The sequence below is a fragment of the Apteryx mantelli genome, chromosome 5, assembly GCF_036417845.1.
Source record: "Apteryx mantelli isolate bAptMan1 chromosome 5, bAptMan1.hap1, whole genome shotgun sequence".
NCBI classification, from domain to species: domain Eukaryota; kingdom Metazoa; phylum Chordata; class Aves; order Apterygiformes; family Apterygidae; genus Apteryx; species Apteryx mantelli.
Genome location: NC_089982.1, coordinates 85,932,466 through 85,954,945, shown reverse-complemented (window position 1 = coordinate 85,954,945; position 22,480 = coordinate 85,932,466). Strand labels below are relative to the sequence as shown.

Genomic DNA, 22,480 nt, shown 5'->3' with positions numbered 1-22,480 from the left:
CTGTGCATATGAAATTAAATGTTGCCATAGATTTAAATCTCATCTCCCAAATTCCCAACACGAGGAGTACGCTTAAGAAACTAATGAGGGTTTGTTGTTACAGTTCTGAAATTATTTTAGCCAATCTGCGAACTCTTTCCCGCAGCCCACGTAGTGGGACGACAGCAAACAGGTAGAGGAGAACGTCCAGCAACGAGCAGGTACTCCTCAATCTCGCACCACCGTGAGCAGAAACGACAGCGGCAAGGACGGCTTAACGAGGTTAATTCCTAGAGGCCGGCCAAAGAACATCGACTATTGAGTCGAGTTCATCACCGAAGCTAATGAAATGACCGCAGGAGGATTATGGCGATGACAACCCTGCCTACGGGCCGAGTCACAGATCAGGGATCTACCGCGCTAGCTCTGTACAAACACCTAACAGAGACGGTCAGGTGGGATTCATCACACCAAAGGCGGTATCTCCATGGGCTCGTTTGGCAGCCCAGGGCAGAGAAACGGGCATTTTTTAGGATGTTTCATCTCCTCCCAAAACAGACGCTTACGTGCGCTCATGTGAAACACCCCCAAAGGTGCTGTTGGTCTCCACTGACCTTCAAAGGAGTTCTGGGGGCCTAACTCCAAGGAAGGTGCCTGCACTGATGATATCTAAACCAAGGCAAGGCAAGGGTCCCTCCTTGAGTCTGGGAACTCTGGGCACGGGTCTGCAATGCTGGTTTTAGTTCAGTGCTGGTTTAGGGTATTTCTGCCCCTCCATCACTCAGTCCAGCCTTTCTCTGAGGTGCTCAGAGCTCGGGGAATAGATCCAGCTTTTAAAAGTTGCATATTCTTTGATGTTTCTTTTTACGGAGCATTTCCTCAATTCCGTCCACAGAGCATCCCAACAAACTGGGCACTGGGAATATGTTACGCTGCTACTGCTGCAAAAGTCTTGTAACGTGAAACCAGGGCCTTACGCTGTCTGCTGGAAAGCAGCCTTACTCAGGGCTCTCCTATGCCTCTGGTCAGCACAGTCCCAGTTTCTAGAGTCGATGGACTACGTAATAACAAATGAAACTTTCTACCTCCTTCTTTTTCTTCCTGTCTTCTAAAAAACATTCTGACCTTGTGTCCACAAAGACACGGCTTCAGGAATCAAGAGGCATGGAAACTACAAGCCAAAAATCCCCCCTCCCCCCCAAAAAAACACTTTTTTGGGGAAAAAAGGTTACCTTTTTTTAATGCCAATTATTTTTGAAGCCTGACAACCAACTTTTGAATGTCTGAAGTTGGTAATTACTAAGTGATTTGAGAAAATTTGATTTGAAAATCCTGCTCCTCGTAAACCAGTTCTGATGTAGTAACTACACCAGCAGTTCACTTACAAAGAAGTTATCACACTTGTTTTTGACAGCAAGTTTTTATGAAATAAAAGAATATTAAGAGTCCAGCCAACAGGGCAGACATCAGTCTGCAGTTTAAGACACCTAAACATAGCTGAGCTGCTCCCTAGACTCCATTAACCACATTGATTAGATCTCCATTGATTTAAGGGGATTCAACGCATAGACACCTAAATTTAGACACCTTAATCCACAAGCTGAATCGTGGCAGGGTCTGAACCCCACTGGACCATCACAATACTCCCCTCGGTGCTCAGAGCAGGGGAGCAGAGACGCATCTTCTCATCTAACTCCTGCACAGCTTCCAGCATCTTTCTTCCATAGCCTGCGGTACGGCCGCTGTTCGAGGTGAGATATCGGGCTGGGCAGCACACAAATTTAGCTCAGTCTGTTCGTTCCTAGGTTCCAGCAACACTTGGGCAAAGATGAGTACTACAGCTTGAGCTAAAAGCCCCAAGTGATGTAGAAAGTTTATCTGGAAGGAGGGGCTAGCTCTAAAGAAGCATTAGCCTTCAGCCCCCAAATCACCAGGCTGCTGAATCGAGCACCAAAGCACTAATTGGATCTGGTGAGTCCCACACAGCACATCTAAAGAAAAGAGCATTAGAAGAAGGAAGGAGAAAAAAATCATCCATTAGGGCTGAGAGGTGAAGATGGAGATGGAAAACTGGGAAGTTTTACCAGCTGGAGATGTACCAAGGGAAGCAGAACAAGCTGGAAGAGTGTAAGGGAAGGGGAAGCAAAATCTTCTTCCTTCTCCACTCAGGTCATTAAAGAGGGGCAAGAGGAAAGAAAGGAGGGAAGCTGCAGAGTCAGACCAGCAGTCAGAGGACTGCAGAAGGGCTAAGAGCAGCCCAATGGCTGGATGCTTCAATAGAAGAACATGGCACGGTCTTGCGAAAGGTAAGGTAGAGTATGGTGAGAATGCAGGAGAGAGAGATAAGCAGGAAAGGAGGGACTTAAAAGCGATAAAGAAACAAGCTTGATTCGATAGACGATGGAAAATAAACAGAAGGATTCAAAGAGGAGGATGGCAGAGCCCCATGCTCAAGGTACAGAAGCTGTTGTTTTTGCATCAAGCTTTCCATGCAAGCGGATCCTGTACAAACAACACACCTGAGTACTGTGAGGCTGGCCTGGGACAGAAGAAGCCATGGATGAAACCAAATTTGCAGCAACAGAAAGACACCAGCGAAACAACAGGAGAAAAATGCTGCAGAGAAGACCAAGGAGTTTGGAAGAAGGCAGTACGCAAGGATCCTATGATTGCTATACATTCCTGAGTCCAGATGCAGGGTGAAAGGCGCTATGTGCCTACCCTGAACAAACCACACTTCAGGATTTGGCTTCGCCATGTCAACACAGCTTAGTCCGTACACAAGGCTCAAGGCAGAGCCTTTGGGAATTGCTACTACAGCTCCAATGACTTACGGGCTTGACGCAGGAATTTCTGGGCTGGGTTTCCAGCCTGGGTGATCACAACAGCCTCTCTCCTGGACTTGGTATCTGTGAATCGTTAGAGAAGAAGAGGTGATGAAACAAGAAGAGGAGCTTCTGAGGTTTTGCCAGGACAGGTATCCAGAACACAGAGCCATGCGCTGCTCTAGCTGAAAAGTTTAAGCAGCCAACAGAAGTTTATCATCACCTGCTCCTCAGTTCTCCCTGCGATTTTCCTGCAGGCTCCTTCCCCTCTCGTCCCTCGCCCTACTTTGTACCGACTTCCTCCTTGTTCTAAATGTTGCTTTACCGCACTAAGTGGCAGATAGCCCTAAGGGCAGTGGGTGGCCTCCTGCGCGGTCTCACAAACTGATTATGGGCATCACACCAAATTCACAGGCTGTCAATGCAGCCGCTCCACGCGGCTCGCAAACAATTATCAGGAAGAGGGAGCTGGGATTAGAAAAATCCACAGGGGCACCTGCACCTAGACAGGAGAGTGCAAAATTGTGTCTCTGCGTGCGCAAGTTAAGTGTGTGATGGGAGCGGGGAGGGGGCGCAGAGCCGGGGAGGAGGAATGCCTCGCGGCCAGCCACACCATCCTGGTGTCTCTGCTCAAGACTTTTAATTTTTTTTATTTTTTTAAATCCTTAAATGCAACAAGCCAGTCCAATTCTAATTTATCTAATTACAGCCTTAGATGCTCCTCCTAGCTTTGGTTAGACACCCTGTCCCCAAACACCGTGGAGTTTTTTAAACCTGCACATGGGAGCAAACGTACTTTGTACAGGTGCATCAGCTACACAGTCTCCTGAGCTGTGGGAGTTGGGGCTGCAAGGCCAGGTATTGCCAAAACTTGGCTGTGACATGACTGTTACAATGCTAATGTTATTCTACAGGCATAAGCTCAGGCTTGAATAGTCTTCAACTCTCAACTTCCTTAGGAGGAAAAAAAAATAAGAACTTTCTGCTGAAATCCTGTGTGGTCGTGAGAACATCTTAGGTTGTGAGGGATCTTTCCAAGACAAAGCCTGTTTTGATTTTGCAAGCTGTTGACATCTTTTGGGGAAAGAAAAAAAGAAAAAAAAAACCACCTTGGTCTAAAAATATCATTTTTGCTCTGTCCATTTGTCTTGAAGCAGACTCTGCTTTAATCTGACCCCTCAGACTCACCCTGGCCTTTTCTGAACTTTAGATTAGACCCTTGCACAAGTTTTTTTCCTCATACAGCTAAAAAATAAAATCTAGGAGTTCTAACTTTTGTATAACCTCTGTGCTCAACCAGTTCTGATCACAGCCAAGATTCCTAGCATGAATTCTGATTTACGGACCCCGTGGAAACACGACCAAAAATCTCTAAGATAAATTACTGTGTTTCAAGGTGCAATGAAAGCTCTGCAGAGTTCACTGCACACAGCAATTCCCTAAATTCACCCACTCTGGTTTTCCCTGCCTCCAGATTTAGATGCGTAGCCCAGACAGAAGGCAGGGCATCCTCACGCAGACATCTCTCTGCAGTAAGCTGCTTTCTGTTTCTTCCTCAACAAGCAAGTTATGTTTTCCTGGAAATAACATCACTAAGGCTTCTGTACAGGAGAAAGTTGCACCTGCTGAAGCCATTTGCTGGATGAAAATGTGTCCAAACTCGCAAACCAAGATCGAGCATGTCAGGTGTCCTAAAAATGACCTGTACAAAACTCTGAACTAGCAGTAGTGCTTTCTTTTTCTTGCATTTTTCCAAGGGAAAAAAAAGTATCACAGGACGCCTCAGTAAATCAGATTAGGTCATTCAAATCACCTCGCTTCCCTCTGGTTTTAACTTAGTCTGTTCTTACACTAACGTTCAAGTTTAACTTCTCCATCACTTTTTAAAACTTTGTCTACTTTCATAGTTCATTAAAACACCGGGTGCATGTCCTACAGCAAAACGCAGCTTGACCGCAACATACAGGCACAGGTTCCCTGCCTCCACCGGCTTGTCAAAAGTCAGGATTTAGGGTCAGGAAGCAATGAAGTGTCCATAAAACAGCACTTTTAGGAGTACAGTGAAAACACCTGGACCTGCATGGGAAGAGATGCTTTAAACGTCTTCCTGTGCACCATGACTGGAGATGACTCCGAGGTGAGTCATTAGTAGCTGACAGCACTAGACACCAAAGCTACCAAAAGCATTAATCACCTGATTTTTAACCAAAGGTTACCCCAAAAAAGTGAGACAAAAGGAAACATTTAAGTCCTAGGCAGGTAAATCTTAAGAATATAGAACAATACAAAACACACAAAATATGCCTGGCTGCCAATCATAGGTTTATTACGCTGTAGTTCTAGCTTTCATACCAAAGACGACAGAACACCTACTTCTGTGCAGAATCTAGCTCAGGTTGCTAAGTGATAACAATGTATTTATTTATCTCTATATTGACAAGACCCAAGCACCTAAGAGCACCCAAACGAACAATCACAAATTGCCATTCAACAAAATCCTTCTTCTTGGATGTTACAAACGACAGTAGATTTGAAAGGAGAACGAGGGAGCCTGGCTACTTTTTTAATTGAGAAAAACACCAACATCCCTCCATTCAAGAGGAGCCTGATCTCACACAACCATATGCCCAGTCCCGTAACTATCGACTAGATTTACTTCCGTCTTGCCTGGAAATTCAGTCTTTGCTCTGAGAAGAAGTGTGATCAACAGAAACTCGGCGTAAAGCATTTCTGGGGCTGGTTGTTTTTCATTCCCCTTTCATCGGGGAAGGACTGAACCCCTACTATAATGAGGTGTCTCCAGCAGACATGATAAGCACGTTCTGGTTAAAAGTTATACATACACATACATATGTATGACACACTCTGTATGCATGCCGGCTTTACTTTGGGCTAATTACAGACCATCCAATCACTAGGATGGGACACCACCAGCAGTACATATGCCTGTAGCACCTCCAGGGTCTGCAGAGTGGACAACAGATGGACAACTAGCCACTGAGCTGGGCAACAACCCAAGAAGCACTACATTGCTTGCTGGGAGATGTCAGAAACGTGGCCAAACGATACTGTAAGAAGAGAGAAATCTCTTGGGGAATCCACACGGGATTTTCAGTATCACAAGGAGCAAGATTTGGAGCCAGCCTTGGCAGAACCTGAAGCTGCGACTGTGGAAGTTGAAAACCTGATGCACAAAGCTCTGATCCAAAGACTCCAGACACCAATGGGAATAATTCCACTAAGAAATCAATTTTGAAAGGAACCAAATCAAACCCTCTGTTAGAATAAGATCAGCAGAGTTTGGGGTAACAGAGGATGGAGTATACAGCATCTGAAGAGAAAAGTCTCAGGATCCTTCGCATTGAAGAGGAGGCACAGTGAAAATCCACTCTTGATTACCAGGTTAACGAAGGCACCAGATAAAGCAAAACATGCCTCTGTCCAGCACGGAGGGTGCACTGAGAAAGCCAAAGATTAACACCGCGGACCCTCGGTGAGTGCTGGCGCAGCACGCGCGGTACAGACACTTCTGGTATCCATCTCCTCTAGTTTGCACACATTTAATTGCACCTGCAAGAATCACTTCTGACCTGAAACTGAAGTCACACTTTAAGGCCCCAATACTAAATAGTTGAGTCAGAAGCAAAAAGGATCAGTGATACGACAGCAAATCTAGTTTGGATCAGAAATTAAGAAACCAACTTAAGAAATATGTAAAAAGTTATTAACATCATTAATAATAAAGATGTTTTGGTTATGTAGCTTTTCTTTAACCTTTTAAAAGCTTGACAAAATTAGCAGAGCGTGTGTGTATGTGTATTTGCTGGAAAGAGTTTCTGTATAATTACAAACTCTGATTAGTATAGCTCTTGGCGCTAGAATATTTGAGAAAAAAATATTTAAAATACGCTTGGTCTTTCTCAATTCTTATTGCTACTCTCTGGCTTTGTTTGCCTTGCTTAGGAAAACCAGCTGGTATTAATTGTGCTTCAAACACCACCATCATGAACAGCAGCCAGATATGAGAAAATAAGGCCTAATAACAGGAATCCACTCAATTGTTAAAAAAAATAACAATTACTGCTTAGCGTTCGGAAAAGCAGTAGAGCCAGAGCAATCAAAATAAAAGGCAGGAAGGAGGCTCGTATATGGAGAACATGATAAAAATAAACTAAAATCACAGAAGGAGAAACATAAATCTAGGTTACTTAACAGTAATCAGAATCCTCTAAACATATTGTCTCCTCGGAGCTACGCTTTTGGAAGTCGTATGCTGTGCCGCGCTCATTCAGAGCGGTTAGCCTAGTTCTCAGCGTGTGCTCAGAAGAGCTAAGAATACACCCAGCCAGAGCTCTGCCTGTCCCCGCATCCCTCCTGTCCAGGGTACGGAAAGCACGCGTGCTCTGCAGGGACAGGGCGCGTGCAGAACGGTGCACAAGGATCGCCTAAGAAGAATATCTGTTAAATCAGCTCTGCCACCTCCTCTTACCCACAGCCCATCCTAACATCATTTCTTCCGACATCTTTTCTAGCCCCATTTCAAATGGCTGTTTCACCTCAGTGCTGGGTGGGAAGCGAAATAAAATTCTGGACCTGGCATAGCTTTCCTTGCCCAAAGTCACACTGTGGATCCGGCAGGGCTGGGAGTAGGTGGCAGCACCCACATCTTCAGAAGGGGTGCACGAAGCGGGGCTGGATGTAGCTATAACGAGGAGAGGGGATGAGGAGGCAGACAGCACTTACCAGCGTAAACTCCCCAACATACGTCGTCCCAGTATGCGTCAACGGCACAAGACTACAAGGCTTCCCTCCTCGGGGGAGAAGGAACATTGATTCCTCCAAAAACACATCCCAAAGGGATGCAAATCAAGGGTCCCAGATTAAAAGTGAATTGAGGGTCGTACATCCAAACGTCCCTTGGAAGTAACACTCACCAAAAATGCTAACAAAAAAATGATCACCTACTAATGAAAGTTATGGGGTCAACACATAAATCAAGCACAACAGATCTCGATCTCAGAGAAAAAGATGTTTAGAAGTGGTACTAGCTCTAAAAGGAAAGCGTTGCTTCTCTGTGTTGGAAAAATCTCTCTTTTTCTCCAAAATGAGAAAAGAATAAGGTTATTTGCAAAGATTTGCTAAGATTTTCAGTTAACTGCAAGAAGCAGAAAGCCAAAATCCGCTTTTGGGTAGATGTGAGAAAGCAACTTGCTTGTCTCTGTCTCTAGATGAAGACAAGAAGGGTTAAGACTATGGGAAGCACAATCACAAGTGAACTGAACTGTCTCTTCATGAGCCTTCTCTCTGTGTCGCTTGCCAACTGCAAACATGGAAGGGGCTCACTTTAATTAATACCAGGTCTCAGCAGACCACTGGAGGTAATGGCACTTGTTTTCAGGTCATCTGGTCCTAATGGGCTCACACTGAGAGGTGATTTGTTGCTAACTGACAGCAGAGATCAGTTAATGAGGTCTGAGGCTTTAGAACCCAAGCTAATGAAACTTAAGGCTATTTCTAAATAATTTGTCATCATCACAAAAAAAAAAAAAAAAAAAAAAAGCTTGAGGAGATGCTGGTTGTTAATCAAGATACTTACCACATAAAAATCACTCCCTGCCCTGCAGGATTTTCTCCAGGCTTCTCCACGTAGGGAATTTCACATGCAATAAGCAATACCATGGATCTGCAGTGCCCTGGCTACTCTGCTGTAACTCGCACACGCGTTCTCAGGGAGACTCGGGGCTTGCCGGCACGGGGACATCAGCACACAGCCAGCAAGCAGGAGCCCACTGCACACGCTGACCCTTTCTTAGGGCACACCAAGGGCATCCAAGTGGAAGTCCAGTTTGGTGTTCCCACCATGGCATTTACACAGCAAGGCATCAACACCCTGGTGGCATCCATACTACTGAATGAAAACACGTTTTCTTTTGCACAAATTTGAAAATGCTGGAATTACAGAACACTGTGGCATCATGTTTCTTCATGGTGCTTTTAAAGATCTCCCCAAGATGGACAGCTGAGGTGTGCAAGATGACCAAGCATTTTCACTTCTGCCTGACACTCACTCACAAATCACGTGGTCAGATAAATCCCAGCATCGTTTGGTTTTCCGCGCTGATTCAAAGCTACTTGCTATGTACACTACATCAGCATCACCTCCAGAAAGTGAACTATAAACTCATGGAGTCACAGACCACCACAGGATGAAGAGCTGACTGACCAACAGCAAAATGATTAGCCACCCAGCGTTGACAGCCACCTCGCAGTCAGCAACAGCAGGCCACCTGTGATAATTTCTTTTATCTACAAGTCTTGATGTTCAAGAACCAGGACAAATTTTTTGCAGTGCTTCAGAGAACCAGTGTTTCTCACACAGCCACTGCTGGTCATGTGAAGTCCGTACGGCACTTTGAACCTTTGGTCCTGCTTCAGCACTTTTGCAGGCAGCTTAGGAGGAACCAGAGATTTTGAAACCTGTCCCAGCACGGCCATTTCTGTTGCAGCCCGAGTGGTTTCCTTACCAAAGCCTGTCAGCATCTCAGGGTGACAAAACTCTGCCAACATCACCTCCTCTGTGTCTCCTGACCTCTATCTGCCCCTGTTGCCAAAACGGAGAGCAGCATTAATGCCAGCAACGTGGAGTCAGCGACCGTCCCTTGGCTGGACCCATGCCTTCCTAGGGGCTGAACCACAGGCCACGAGCAGCAGCACGGGCACGTCACACCAGAGTGCTTTGCTTTGCTGAATTCACAAAAAAGGAAACATTCTGAACTAAGGACCAGAAAAGAGAGTCAAGTTTTCCCACCGTGCGTGAAGAAACAAGCCACAGAGAACTGCTGCTAACCAAAGAGTAGAGGACAGCAGGACAGGGACTCAGACGTCCCATGGCTGCATAAGCGTGGAGCTAGCGTGGACATATCTACGTGGGGTTGTGATGGGTGGGCATTTGCACCAATGCACGGCTAGTTGAGGTGCACAAGTCTGGGTCAGTTCCACAGTGAAGATGTAACATCAGCGATACAGAAGAGTAACACGGCAATGAGTAAGCCAGCAACGCTAGCGCTAAGAAACTATTATGCAGAAGGGTATCCGATAAAATCAGTGCTCTCCAATCCATGCTGTAAGGTACTTTACCAACTCTGTGCCCCTGAATCAGGGGAAAGTGGTAACTTTAGAGGTCTGAACACTGGATTTACTAGTCACTGTAGGTGCAGAGGGCAGCAACTACACACAGACACACTTCCTGCAAACTTTCTTCTGTCTGCTGAGGACACAATAAGCCAAACTGCTCACTGTCAATTCCCATCCAGTAGCTCCTGTCTCCATAACTCTGCTAGCAACCCCAAGCCTGCTCCAGGCACAAATTTTACCTTGGAAAGGAATCTAAACAAGCCCATGCTGACTTCTCTCCAGGGTGAATTAGGGAACCTGGATGCAACCTGTGTGGTTCCCAGAAGCAGAGCAGGGGTAAGCAGGCTGAGGGGTGACCTCTTCCCATGGCACAGTCTGTTTGCAGAAGGAAGGTCTGGAAAAGGATGTCCATGGCTTGAGACAGAGGAAGAAGTTTTGCCCAAAGTAAAAAGTCAAAACTGCCATGGGATCTTTAATGTTCCAGCAGAAAAAGCACTGTCATACATTTTAAGGGCTTATTTGAAAACCCATCATGAAAAGTAACTCACATAAATTGCTTCTGAGAAATGTATCTACCTCCTTGGGAATTAGCTGACCCTGTTAAAGACAAGCACTTGTGCTTCTGGGGAATCTAAGCCTGATGGTAACACCACAAAGTCATAATTTCAGAGATTTTAGCTTTTAAGAGCTCCTCTTTATTACAGAAGACTTCAGCTACAACTTGAACATTGATTCCAGTTTGCGTGTTGCCCCCAGGTAGATTCATTTTGAGTATTTCTGCTCTTTTAAGCCAAGGTGCTGACCTGCCAGGGGAATATTTCCAAAAGCCCGTGTCTGTTCAGCATGTCAGCTGTCACACAGTCGCTCTGTGCAGCCTCAAGGTCACTCAATCTGGCACTAACTTGGACTAGGCTAATTCAACGGAAGTTAATGCAAGCATGGATAATTAATTGCATACTAATGCAAGCGAGTTTGCTCAACAGTAAAGACACAGGCTCAGAGTTCCTGTGCACGGAGCCAAGCAGTGCATAGTGCAGGACATGTAAGCAACCAACGGTAGAACTCTCCTTCTGTTGCAAAGTTTGGGCATGCATGGACAGAGACACCTCATGGTTAAGATATTTTCTCGTTATGTAGACTGATTTATGTCAATTAAAATAAACACGCTTGGCAATTCAAACAAATATCTCAAAAGCACTACAGTACTACTGCAAGGGAGCAGTTAGTAGTGAAATATATAGATATAAAGCGTTACCCACTGCTATTGAGACAGCACTTATGACAGCTCCCAAGTAGCCCTGGATGAACTTGGATGTCGGAGAAGGCTTTGGAAAGAAAAACAAACATATTTTCAATAAACAAACTTTTGGTTATTAAAATACAACCAAATTTTTTCTGTTTGTTTTGTTTTTTTAAGCCAGAGACAGGTTTAATTTTGTCATATTGTTCTGTGACACACGGTCTGTCATCTAGTAGTGGCAAAACCAAGGAAAATTGTAGCTTCATGAACAAGGTTAAATGTAATGGAAAATTAATTGGCACCAGAAAATTATAATATTCTCAGCTTAAAGAAAGTATGTGAATGTAATTTAGCAAATAGTAAAAATATTAGCACTCTTATACACTAGTGATGAACCTCAAACTCTCCAAATTAAATACACGTCTTCAAAAGGTTATCTTGATGAGCTGGATGGTTTCCAATTCAGCTTCCTGTCTTGAGCTTCCAACATCCCAAGAAGAAATGAAACAACACAAAAGTGATGAGGAAAAGAGAACAGGAACAGCAACACTTCACTTTTGTGGCACCATTTGCAGGAGTATTGCTGGTAGAGTATATAAACTCCTTAGAAGATGCAAGTATGATCATGGAGCCTTCTTTTGCTACATGAAAATCCAAATAGCTATCATTTTGCTTTTTGCTCATTTACATATCAAATTAAACCATTTCATATTAGTTAGAACGATATATTGGTTTAGCTCAAAGGCAACTTACTGCTGAGCCAGCATTATTTCTATGCCTTGAGGAATTTCAAGATCTGAAAGAAAAACTAGGATGTTTACCTAACTTGGTGGGTATTAAGCATAATGCAGAAGAGAGTTTTGTAACCCAGAAATCTCATATTTACATGCTCTTGGAAATGACAGCATCTGATTTGGTGTGCAGGACAGGGATACCAAAAGGGCTCACAAGTAAGCTTCTTCTAAGATCTGCCAGCGCAAAGGCTAAGGAGACTTTGGGTCCAGCCTGACCCCAGCCCTGCTGTCAGGTGCCTGAAGGTTGCTTGAAGGTACAGACCAAAGGCTGTGGAACATTGCAGCCCCGGCAATACACCGCATACAGATAATTTTTACAAGCGTTTTTTCACGCCCGCCAGTGTCACCTACACTCCGACCAGCAATACTCTGTAGTGCGACCCCTAATCTGTGCCAAGCGTTGGGGAGTTTTGGTGACTGGAAAAAAGTACATCTACAGACTGGAGTAAAAGCAAAACACTCATGTCATTTCCAGTCTAAGTTTAAATTTGAATCCTCTATAGGAGAACGGCCAATCTATAAATTCATCACAGTGCCTACTCCATAGTTTCTATTAACAGCAAAGAGACAGGATTTATCTTTCTGTGTCAAAACAGATCAGCCTTGCTGCAGGCACTGCATATGCTGGGTCTCCTCACCTTTGTCGCATTTCGGTTTGCATAGTTGACGCATGCATTGTGGCTCTGATTCAACCACTAAAAAAGAAACAAAAAAAGAAGGAGGCATAAACATAACTTTACAAGAATAAATCTATACACACAGGAGTACCACAGGAAAACTCATCTCCCTTCATACCTGCTCACGACTTGCCACTTCTTCTCTAAGGCTTGTGCATACAACAAATCTGATCTAATGTCCCGGCACTAAACTCATCCGTAAGCACACGCACAACTGCAAGCACAGGTACCTGAAAAAAACCAACTAGTTCTAAACTTAAACTTCAAAACTATGAGCAAAAGCAATCTAAAAGCTAAATCTTTATTTAAAACCTTTTTTTTCTTTTATTAATGCAGTGTCAGTGGGGGACTGTGCTTGGTAACAACTTCAATATTAAACACTGTTCCAGAAAATCCTTTAGAAACAGTTGTAATATGTAACAGTAAGTCCAGCAGCCTGTTCTTCAGCCATTTATTAAGCTCCATGGTTCTCAAACAGTGGGTCATAGGATGCTTCATCTGACCAAATGCACCATTTTAGGGACACAGATGCCACTAAATTGGTATTTCTGTCCCTAACTTCTTGTAGAAGGATTTAGTATAGAAGAAGCGTGTCAGCAGCTAGGGAAGAGTAGCGCCACACTCCTGAAGGGCTTTATCCACAGCGACTATTAGGAACATAAAGAAAACAACGGTTTCCACCCCATAAATACCATATTTTTCAATTTAGATTATTGATAGAACTTGATTCCTCTCCAGCTGTGGTCAAAACTGAGAGCAGAGAGGGAAAAGAGAAGTGGGGAGTGAGAAGAGTCATGATGTGGAGCGAAACAAGGCACTATAACATGGGGATCGCCTAGTCATCGCAAAGCCGAAGCCCAAGAGTATGTTCTCCCTGCCAATCGCAATTTTCTATCGAGGAACATCTGACCCAGCAAAGCTTGCTTTTTTGTTTGTTTTCTTTAAATTGAACAACAACAAAAAAAAAATTAAGAATTCAGCTTGCCAACATGTGCTGGAAATCTGTCTCAATTTTCAAGAGGGTTTTTAGAAAACTCCTCTTTCTAAAAACTTCCACTGAAGAATCCCAAAGAGCCAAGATGGTGCTGCTCCTATGTAGGACCATAAGGCAGGTAGAAACAGGGTTTCACTGTGAATGCAGACCCATTTCAGAGCAGTCACAGAGCACGTTGACATTAGCAGGTCAAGAGTCCACTTTCAAAGCGTATCTCCTCCCTGTCCCCACTAACGCTCTGCTTCAAATAACACAGCATCTCAACACGCACGTCCTGCATTCTCTTCTGACCAAGCTAAGCTAGGAGTGCACCTAAGGCACTTCAAGAACGTCTGAGTAACTCAGGTCCATAGGACCAGGCTAGAGCTACCTGAAATGCATCTGTCATGGGCATCAGGTCCTCTTATAGGCCCTACTGCTTGTTAATGCAGTCATGTGCATAGTCCCAAAATCCTACACTACTTATCCAGATGAATCCCATTTGCAGAGAGAGATTTAGATGTTCTGCTCAGATATTCTTTCTACTCTAAGGGATCTCTACATTGGAAATATCCCCACTAGCCGTTCCTGAACTCCACTGTCCTCCTGGCTGGCTGCCTGACACCCTTCTGGGCTTTTTGGGTGATGGCTCTGCACGCTGCAACTCTTCCTATTCGCCCTCTTCAGACAAGGGTGGCAAATGTTCACTCTCCTATGGGCATACAGGACTAGCAGGGGGTGGGCGGCCAGCATGCCCACCTTGGTCAGCAACAGCAGGACTCAAAATGCTGTCGTGAGTCCACCGCTGCTGCTCCGATGACTGCTTACCTCGGCCTGGGGCCTGACATGACCTGAACTGCAACATGGGTACTCAGGGTGCTGTGGTTAAAGCATGGTAGTTTAGGGCTGCTCTTCTCCAGCTGCTGCTCAGAACCTGGGAAACAAGACTGAGAGGAGAAAAGAGGGAAAAGAAACGGAAAGGAGTCAGAAAAGGAGGGGGAAAGCACAGGAAAAGAGAGAGAGAAAAATCAGAAAGATGATGGTGAGGGAGGACAGAAGAAAAAGTAAAAGTAGGAACACTGAAGGGGAGGTTTGAATGTTCTTTGTCTGGGGAGTTTCACATTTGTTATATTTTTGAAGTGAGAAGGAATAAAAAATTAAGGTAGGACCTCCAAAACAGCACTCCAATTTGGGGCTATCTGGTTTGATGAGGGGTCCGGCAGGTTATGACCTGGAAAAGTTTGAGAACCACTAGTCGAACTGCAGCTTCTCAGTGGGTCTACAGTTACTGGACTTGCCTGCTACGACCTCTCTCTCTCTAGTGGGCTAGTTCTGCATCTGATCATATCTGAGGAGCCATAAACAAAATCTGACAGTTTGTCAAGCAGTTCGATTCCTACATATTCCTTGCCAAGTTCTACCTAGCACATCTAACTCCCAGTGAAACCAACGCTGTTCTAAAATTGGCTTGGAACTTGAAGTCTGTGTATTTTGTTAATTAATGTCTCCTTGAAGTTGGTTTTTGATTTTGTGTTTTAAATATTCTTTCTAGTTCCAAAAGGATTATTCCACCCTTCTAAAGCTGAAAGGTTCCACTGACTACATTTAGACTCACTACGCAGCAACGGGTGGAATATGCTCTCCTAACTTAAGCCATTTACAAGACATCTAGTCCAAAACAGTTGCTTGGGCTGGCTCACCCTTTCATCACTTGAGGGTGACTTCTCCAAAACGGTCACCTGAGGGTGACTTCTCTTTCTATCTTAGAAGAGAAGTCTAAAAACAGGTGAGGTAAATTGTCCTTTAAAACTACAAACATTTCTAGACATCTCCAGCCACAATCCTATTCCCAGCATCTGAAGCCATGTGGCCACAACTTATGTCTAAATAAACCAAGCCACAAGCCACCAGGATATACTTATATTTTCTCAGTTCTGCACAGTCTTTCTAACATGCTAGGCAGATCCTATCCTGCTTTGATATTCCTTAACCATACAATTCTCTATCATAACTTACACAGTAGATAATAAAAAAAGACATTGGCAATTAAAACTAAGTCTGAAAATAACTTACTTTGCCATTTCAGCTATTGCTGAAATACTACTTAATTGGGGTGTTTGCTATGGGTATAACTGATTCACGCACACTCTTCCTCCCCTTCCTCTTAACTCCCAGAATTTTACTGGGGAATAACACCAATAAACTCCATTTATTTCCCAGAGTCTATTTAGTGCACTGAATGCAAAGCTCCTTGCCTTTATGATCTACAGCTATTCCTGAAATTCCTCAGCACTGGGGACCTCCTGCTGCCCCAGCCCTGTGGATAAATTGTACTTCCAAACAGGAATTTTCCAAGGTAGATTCCTACTACTTTACTTGACCGAGCATCTTCAAAACAGCAGATGTGCGAACGTCAGGGCCTACGTTTCCATGGAAGTACACACCGTGCAATCATTTACACCTGTACAAAAAAGCTCTAAAAAGCTAATTTTGAGATCAAGTGCTATTTTGCATCTCCCTCACAAGGTGTTCATGGTGGCACAAATTGCAGGGCACCACCACAAAGCAGGCCCAATAGCTTGCTTACAGCACATACCCGACCTACCAAGCCTTTTCCCGATTATATCCAGCCCCATCATCTTCTCATTAACTAAAGCACTGCTGATGAGGAAAAGTCACGTGCATTAGTTTGTCCTGTAGATACAGATCAAATTCAGCTTTCCTTTTCATCACATTCTCCACACATTCAGTGCATGGTGGCAGAAGAGTGTTACCTGCCAAAAAACGGTGGACGCCAGTGTCTGGTTGGGCAAGAGAAGACCAACAACCTGCAAGAGAAGAGAGGTTCTTATTAACAAATATATTGTTGGCTTGCTCTTGGTGCTCTTCTAGGCATGAAAACAGCAAGTTTACTTTTATTGACATGATTAAACTAACTTCATTTCTGGATTTATTTCATGGTGAGTGGCCAGAGCACAAACCAGGAGCAACAGGGTGGGGGAACAGATCCATCTCTTCAGTTCTTCTAAAACTGCCCATTCCAATATGAAGCAATGTGATTATCGTAAAAAAAAATAATAAAAAAAAGGAACTGCAAATTTAGAGCACAGTCCTGCATTTTTTTATTTTATTTTTTTTTAACTCTGAACTTCCCTTCACCCCACTGTCTCTAAATTTTTTAATGGTGAAATTGGACGATGCAGCTGACCATTAAAACTTCTCATCTTTAACTCCTGCTTGCAGCATACCTTGAGAAGAGCGTGGCAACATATACTGTCCAAAGATTAGTATATTAAACTACAACCAATTGTTTAATCCTGGTATTTCTAGAATATAACTCAAATGTTTCATTAATGAAGAGTTCTAAATTGTTACTATTGGCAGTGAAGGGGTTTTTCGTATTTTCCTTTGGCACATCCACTGTTTCAAGCACAGGGAAGAAATCAGATTTGAACATCTGAAGACAGGAGTGCCACCTGGAAGCACATGTGCTCCTGTTTGGGAGTTTGAATTCTGTTTTAAGATAAGAGAATTGTTGATGTGTCATACTTAGAGCTGCGAAAACTCCTGCCTGGGTTATGAGCTCAGCCTGACGATCGGTATCTCCCGAAGAGGCTTAAAGCAGCCTGTCCCGCACATTTGGCCAGCTGCCGGCCAGCTGCAGGTGCCTGCGGATGCGAGACATCATGGCTCTGCAAGGTCACCCTTGGCAGCATCTGGGGCCACGTGCACATCTGCGCTGCCTGTACAGTCCTGAGAGCATCCTTGGGACGTGTTGCAGAACGCAACATAGACATACTCTCTAATCTTTAAAGGCCCCACGTCTTTTCCACCAGCAAATATTCAATACAGCAATGCCAGAGCCTTTCCTGCCTTACTTTGTGGCAGTCTTTCCTCTTAAGAAGTGAGAGGCTGAAGAAGAGGAAAGGGATGCCAAGCACGGGAACTCCCAACGATAAACCCAAACACACGTTTCCAAGAGGATGAGTTCTCAGGTAAGAACAGGTAAGATGTGATACTTTTCATTACTGTCTTTTTCTCCCCTCTAGCTCCTTACATTTCTGATAGTTTCCGAAGAAGATGGTCTTCATGTAACAAAATGACTTGCATCTTTGTTAAGAGTATAAAAAGAAAGACCAAATCACAGAATGGTTGAGGTTGGAAGGGACCTCTGGAGATCATCTAGTCAAACAACCCCTTTTAACTAAAAAGGGTTTTCTTTTCCAGGGCACTCAGGTAAAGATGTGAGTAGAAATGTCCCTGAGGCACCTGCACGTCTGGGCAGAAAGGGTATGAGACTCTGGTCTGGACCAGCTTCTTTAGCTCTATTCCTGCAAAAGCCGAGAGGAAAGGAAACTTCCCTGTTCCAGCCCAGAGAATCTTCCACAAAGAGGGATAAGCTAAAGTGATCTTTGCACATCTGCAGCAGCATCAGTTGAAGAGGAGGCAACTTTTACGCTTAAGGACGTAAAAGAGAAATAACAACAAACAAAAGGGTAAAAGGGTTGGGAGGCCTGATTTAATTTACATCTTCTTCCCTTTCTCCTCCTCCTCCAGCTTTTCCTCCTACAGTCTTTCTTGAAGTTACAGCTACTTTGTACGCTGGCTGAATGCCAATCTGTGCAAGTTGCACTAATTTACTGCTTCCATTCAATATGCGGATCTTGCCATTAATTACATATTTGCTGGTCGCAGCCAAGCTAATTCAATAGGCGATGCACCTCCTTACCCCGGGTTTGACTCCAGCCCCAAAAGCCAGTGGGCTAATGAGACTTTGGAGGAGAGGAAAGACTGCAGGCAGCTACTACATTGTCAGCTGAAGCTCAGCACAGAGAAAAATAAAAGAGTAAAATAAATAAATAAAAGAGCACCCAAAATCTGTATGACTGAAAGAGGCACGTTTAAATGCAAACTCTCCATATGTGCAAGAGTCTGTCAAGAAATGTACAGTTTCACTTTTAATTACTGTCAGGGGAAAAAATAACTAAGAAGGAAAACAAAATAAAAAAAGCTTCTAAACACCAGAAAAGTATCGACTACAAAATTTAATTGCCTATTAGGTGTGAACGGCCATTCCTGGCCAAAAAGCCAGGGTTAAACCCACTTGGACAGCTGTCAGCTCTGAAGAGCCTCTTAGCATATCAGCGTTAGGAGCTCTCATTCCGCAAACCTGAAGCCCTGCCTCGTTTGTCGGAGCGAGTCGTCCGCGACGCCGAGCCAACGCCAACGCGTGGGTCCTCTCCGAGCGTTCGCGAGTCCGAACGAGGCCTCCCGAACTCCCAGGCCGGCTCGCAAAGGACAAAGGCTAGGAATTCGTTTTATTCCTTTGTTACCGGGTGCGTTTTAAACTAAAATCCTTGCAGTCGGCTGCTGGGACGGGAGCTTTCGGAGCCGAGCCCAACAGCACGAACCTCGTAGCACCGCTCTTGCTTTCCCGCCCAGCTCGCAAAGCCCTGCGAAACGGGGAAGCCTCCTTCGTTTTTAAAAACGCCCGTGAGAAGTAGTTTACCCTGAGCCGTGGATCACAGCTGGGAATAGAAGCACGGCCTCTGCTCCCCCTCCACCGCTCAGCGTGCGGGGCTGAATTAAGTAAACACCGATAAATCTTCCTCCTTAGCCGAATGCACTTCCAAGGCTGGAAACGCAAACTGGGCAGCGGAAGCACCGCGATAACAGCCGGCGCGTTGCAGCCCGGAGCGAATGGGGGCGAGCGCGGGCAGCTTCGCTTTCTGCCTCGTGAAGCCTAGGAGGGCAAATACGGACTTTCCCTGCCACTTACACAAGCTTATCCTGCAGTTTGCTGCCGTCCCCGTCGGGCCGCTGCAATGGTTTCCCGGGTTGGACTGTGAAAAGATCCCGGAGCGGATGGAGACCGAGGAGAGCAAACTATCGCTGCGCCTCGGATCCAGCTCACCGCACAGCCCCAGCCACCGGTGCGCTTAAGGGACCGATGCAGGGCAAGAATAAGCAGCCACATCATTGGGTGCTTAGGCCAAAAAAGAAACGACCGTGTCAGCACGACCTTAATCTCTTGTGCAACGAGCTAAATTGTACCAAATTCTTTTGCATTAGCTATAGGGAAAAGCTACAGGACCGCGCACCGGCTGATACGCGGTAAACCTGTTAAATACGTAATCTGTTCGTGTCTCGGGCAAAATGCGTTCAGGGTGTTTTAGGTGACCCCGAGAAGCCGGGACAGTTGGCCCTTAGCACGGCTTGAAGGGTAAAGATGCCTAAGTTGGTTCAGCTAGAGCTAACCGCAGGCACATTAAGTCTCTCTTGAGGAAATCCCATCCCCCTATGTTAAATGTAAGACTCAAACTGTTTTTATGCTAGAGCAGGCTGCCAATTTTGTCACTAAATTTCACAGATCGATTGGCATAAATGTTACATTTTAATTTTAACATTTGAAACGTTTGGGTTTTTTTTTTTTTTTTTTTTTAAATGACAAGAGGTTCCAGTTTATCCTTTACAGCTAGTGAAATTGGGCTCATCTGACAGCTCTCGGCTCCTCTGACAGCTCTGGATTTGGGCCGATTTCATTGTCAATTTGATCGTTAACTCATTTTTGTTTAACCTTTTCTTTTAAAATGCCCCATACAAAGTTACCGTCAAAACGTTACACACAACAACAAATAGTAACAGCAGTGATGATTTCTGCTTTTGGGCTTTAGCAACCCTGTTATCACCATTTCAGAAAGGATCGTTACCTTTACCTAAGTACTGCGCCACAGTCCGTTGGGTTGTGGAAGATTTAATTTAGCAGGTTTCGCTACTTTAACGGTTCTAATGCGCATGATCTAATAGGCTGAGCGAAGAGCTGGAGGCTAGAAGGAGCAGGGGTTTATTTCACGCCGCGTTCTGGCCCCAACGCGGGTGATTTTGGGCAAGCCCCCGTGCCCCGTTCACAAAACGGCGTTAATAGTTACTGTTTCTGCAGATCCGCCGGCGCTTCGGCATTAGGAATACAGTCAGAATTATTGCAGCTCTGGCTTTCGCTATAGACAGCCCCCGAATACTTATAAATTTCATAGACAGTAACAAGTACAAGCTAAAAACGCACTTAGCAATAACCCCATACAAAGCACTCTCGGTTCTAATTAATGAAGAAGAGAAAACATAACAGAGGCCTGGCGACGCTCCGGCTCTCTAGGTTTGCCACATTTGGGAAGTGGCTCGTAAAACGGGCAAAGGAAAAAAAAAAAAAAAAAGTCTGAGGATTAATCCCAGAGTTGCAAAAGTTGCATTCTGCAGGCAGGGAGCTCATTTTGGTCTTCCCTTTCCAAAACGGAAATAAAAAGCTGAAGATGTTATATATATTAAAAAAAAAAAAAAAAAAAAAGAAAAAACAGCCGGAGCGCATGTATGCGCTGCGATTGGCAGGGGGCTGGGTGAATAATGTTAAATAGACAAATAAACCTCAAGCACAACAGTCTAAATCCATGGGGCATATTTTACACAATGAAACCATTGCTAACGTGCGACGGGAAAGGTGTGAACCTTTTGTGAATTTGTCACAACACAGCAACATGGAATTTGGAGAATTCTATGCGAGTGCTAAAAAATGCATTTCCTGTTACGCGCAAACAAAGCGGGGAGGGATGTTGAAATACTTACAATGGGTGTTCCAAAGGGAATGTAACCTATTAAAGAAAAAAAAAGAAAAAAAAAAAAAAGGAAAGAAGGAAAGAAAGAGAGAGAGACACGCATGCATTTTAATACACACAGTTTCGGGGTGAAAGAAATCACACCTAAGCAAGCTAACACCGCTACCGGTTTAGGGTACAAGCCACACCTGGCAAGACAGGCTGCTCTCACGTCTACCGGCTTCCTACCACCGCGAGCACGGCGACTGCCGCGGGGCTACACCTGAGGCCCCAGCAGGAACAGGCTCCCGGGTTTGGCCAAAGGGCCTTCCCATCTTTCTTTTTCTCTTGGGTTGGACACCAAGAGTTGCCCCGAAACTTCCAAGGCCTCCTCAAGGACCTGAAAGTTAATCCAGTAAAACCGACCGTGCGCCAGGACGTCGTACGAGTCCTTCAAAGGGCATCGTTCTACCGGACTGGGCTATGGGGCGAGGAGAAGGTCCGGCCAGCAGAAGCGACGGGAGGGCAGCTCCGCACGGAGCCGCTCACCGCCGAGCGGCGGGAGCCGGATGGCTGCCGCTGCCAGAACCCAACTGACCTAATGGCTTGCTGCCACCGAGAGGGGGAGATCCTGCCCCCCTTCCCCGCTTGCAGTCATGCAATCTGTTCCCTCCCTGGTGCCAGCTCTGCTGCTCGTCAGACCCTCCTGCTAGCTACCCTCGCTAACCCGGGAGGAAAACGACCCGGCTTTCTGCTCCTTCCCCCGGCTTGCCGGGTCCCGCTCCCGTCGGGTGAGCGTGCCGACGGCACTCATGGAGCGGTCTAACAAGCCGCAGGGGCCACGCAAGTTAAGGAGCAGGAGCACGTCACCACGGCTGAGTCCTCCTTCCCCTACCGCCCTTGTTCCACCAGCCTCTCCAATAGTGGCTTTATACCAGGATAACTCATTCATTTCCAGGTGAGCAGAAAAAGCAATGCGCTATAAGCACTCTGAAGAAAGTATATTTGCCTCCGTGCTGAGGAATAGAGGGGAGAGGGACTATTTTAGTCCTACTAGTATAAATTAGTAAAGCCTGCTACAATAGATGAGCCTTTACCCCAAAATCTTAATGAGTGCCACAAAAAAAAAAAAAAATCAAATGCTTCACATTTGTCCCCCGTTAAGGCTGCCAATTCTTATGCTGCTTATAATTCATTTCCATGACTTCTGCTAGAAGGTCTCAGAGCATTTTACCAACATTACTGAATTAAGCCTTATGGCTCCAATTTACA

General features: G+C 45.0%; 1 protein-coding gene across 1 annotated transcript in view; it reads right to left on the bottom strand.

Annotated features, from left to right (window-relative positions):
• The window catches only part of SFXN5 (sideroflexin 5), a 109,684-nt gene that overhangs the window by 41,982 nt on the left and 45,222 nt on the right, over positions 1 to 22,480 (bottom strand). Inside the window, exons 6-9 of the mRNA XM_067297226.1 lie at positions 21,240 to 21,265; positions 16,397 to 16,450; positions 12,611 to 12,667; positions 11,198 to 11,263 (exon numbers count right to left, since the gene is read on the bottom strand). Coding sequence (XP_067153327.1) covers positions 11,198 to 11,263; positions 12,611 to 12,667; positions 16,397 to 16,450; positions 21,240 to 21,265 — 203 coding nt within the window. The remainder of the gene's footprint in view (positions 1 to 11,197; positions 11,264 to 12,610; positions 12,668 to 16,396; positions 16,451 to 21,239; positions 21,266 to 22,480) is intronic.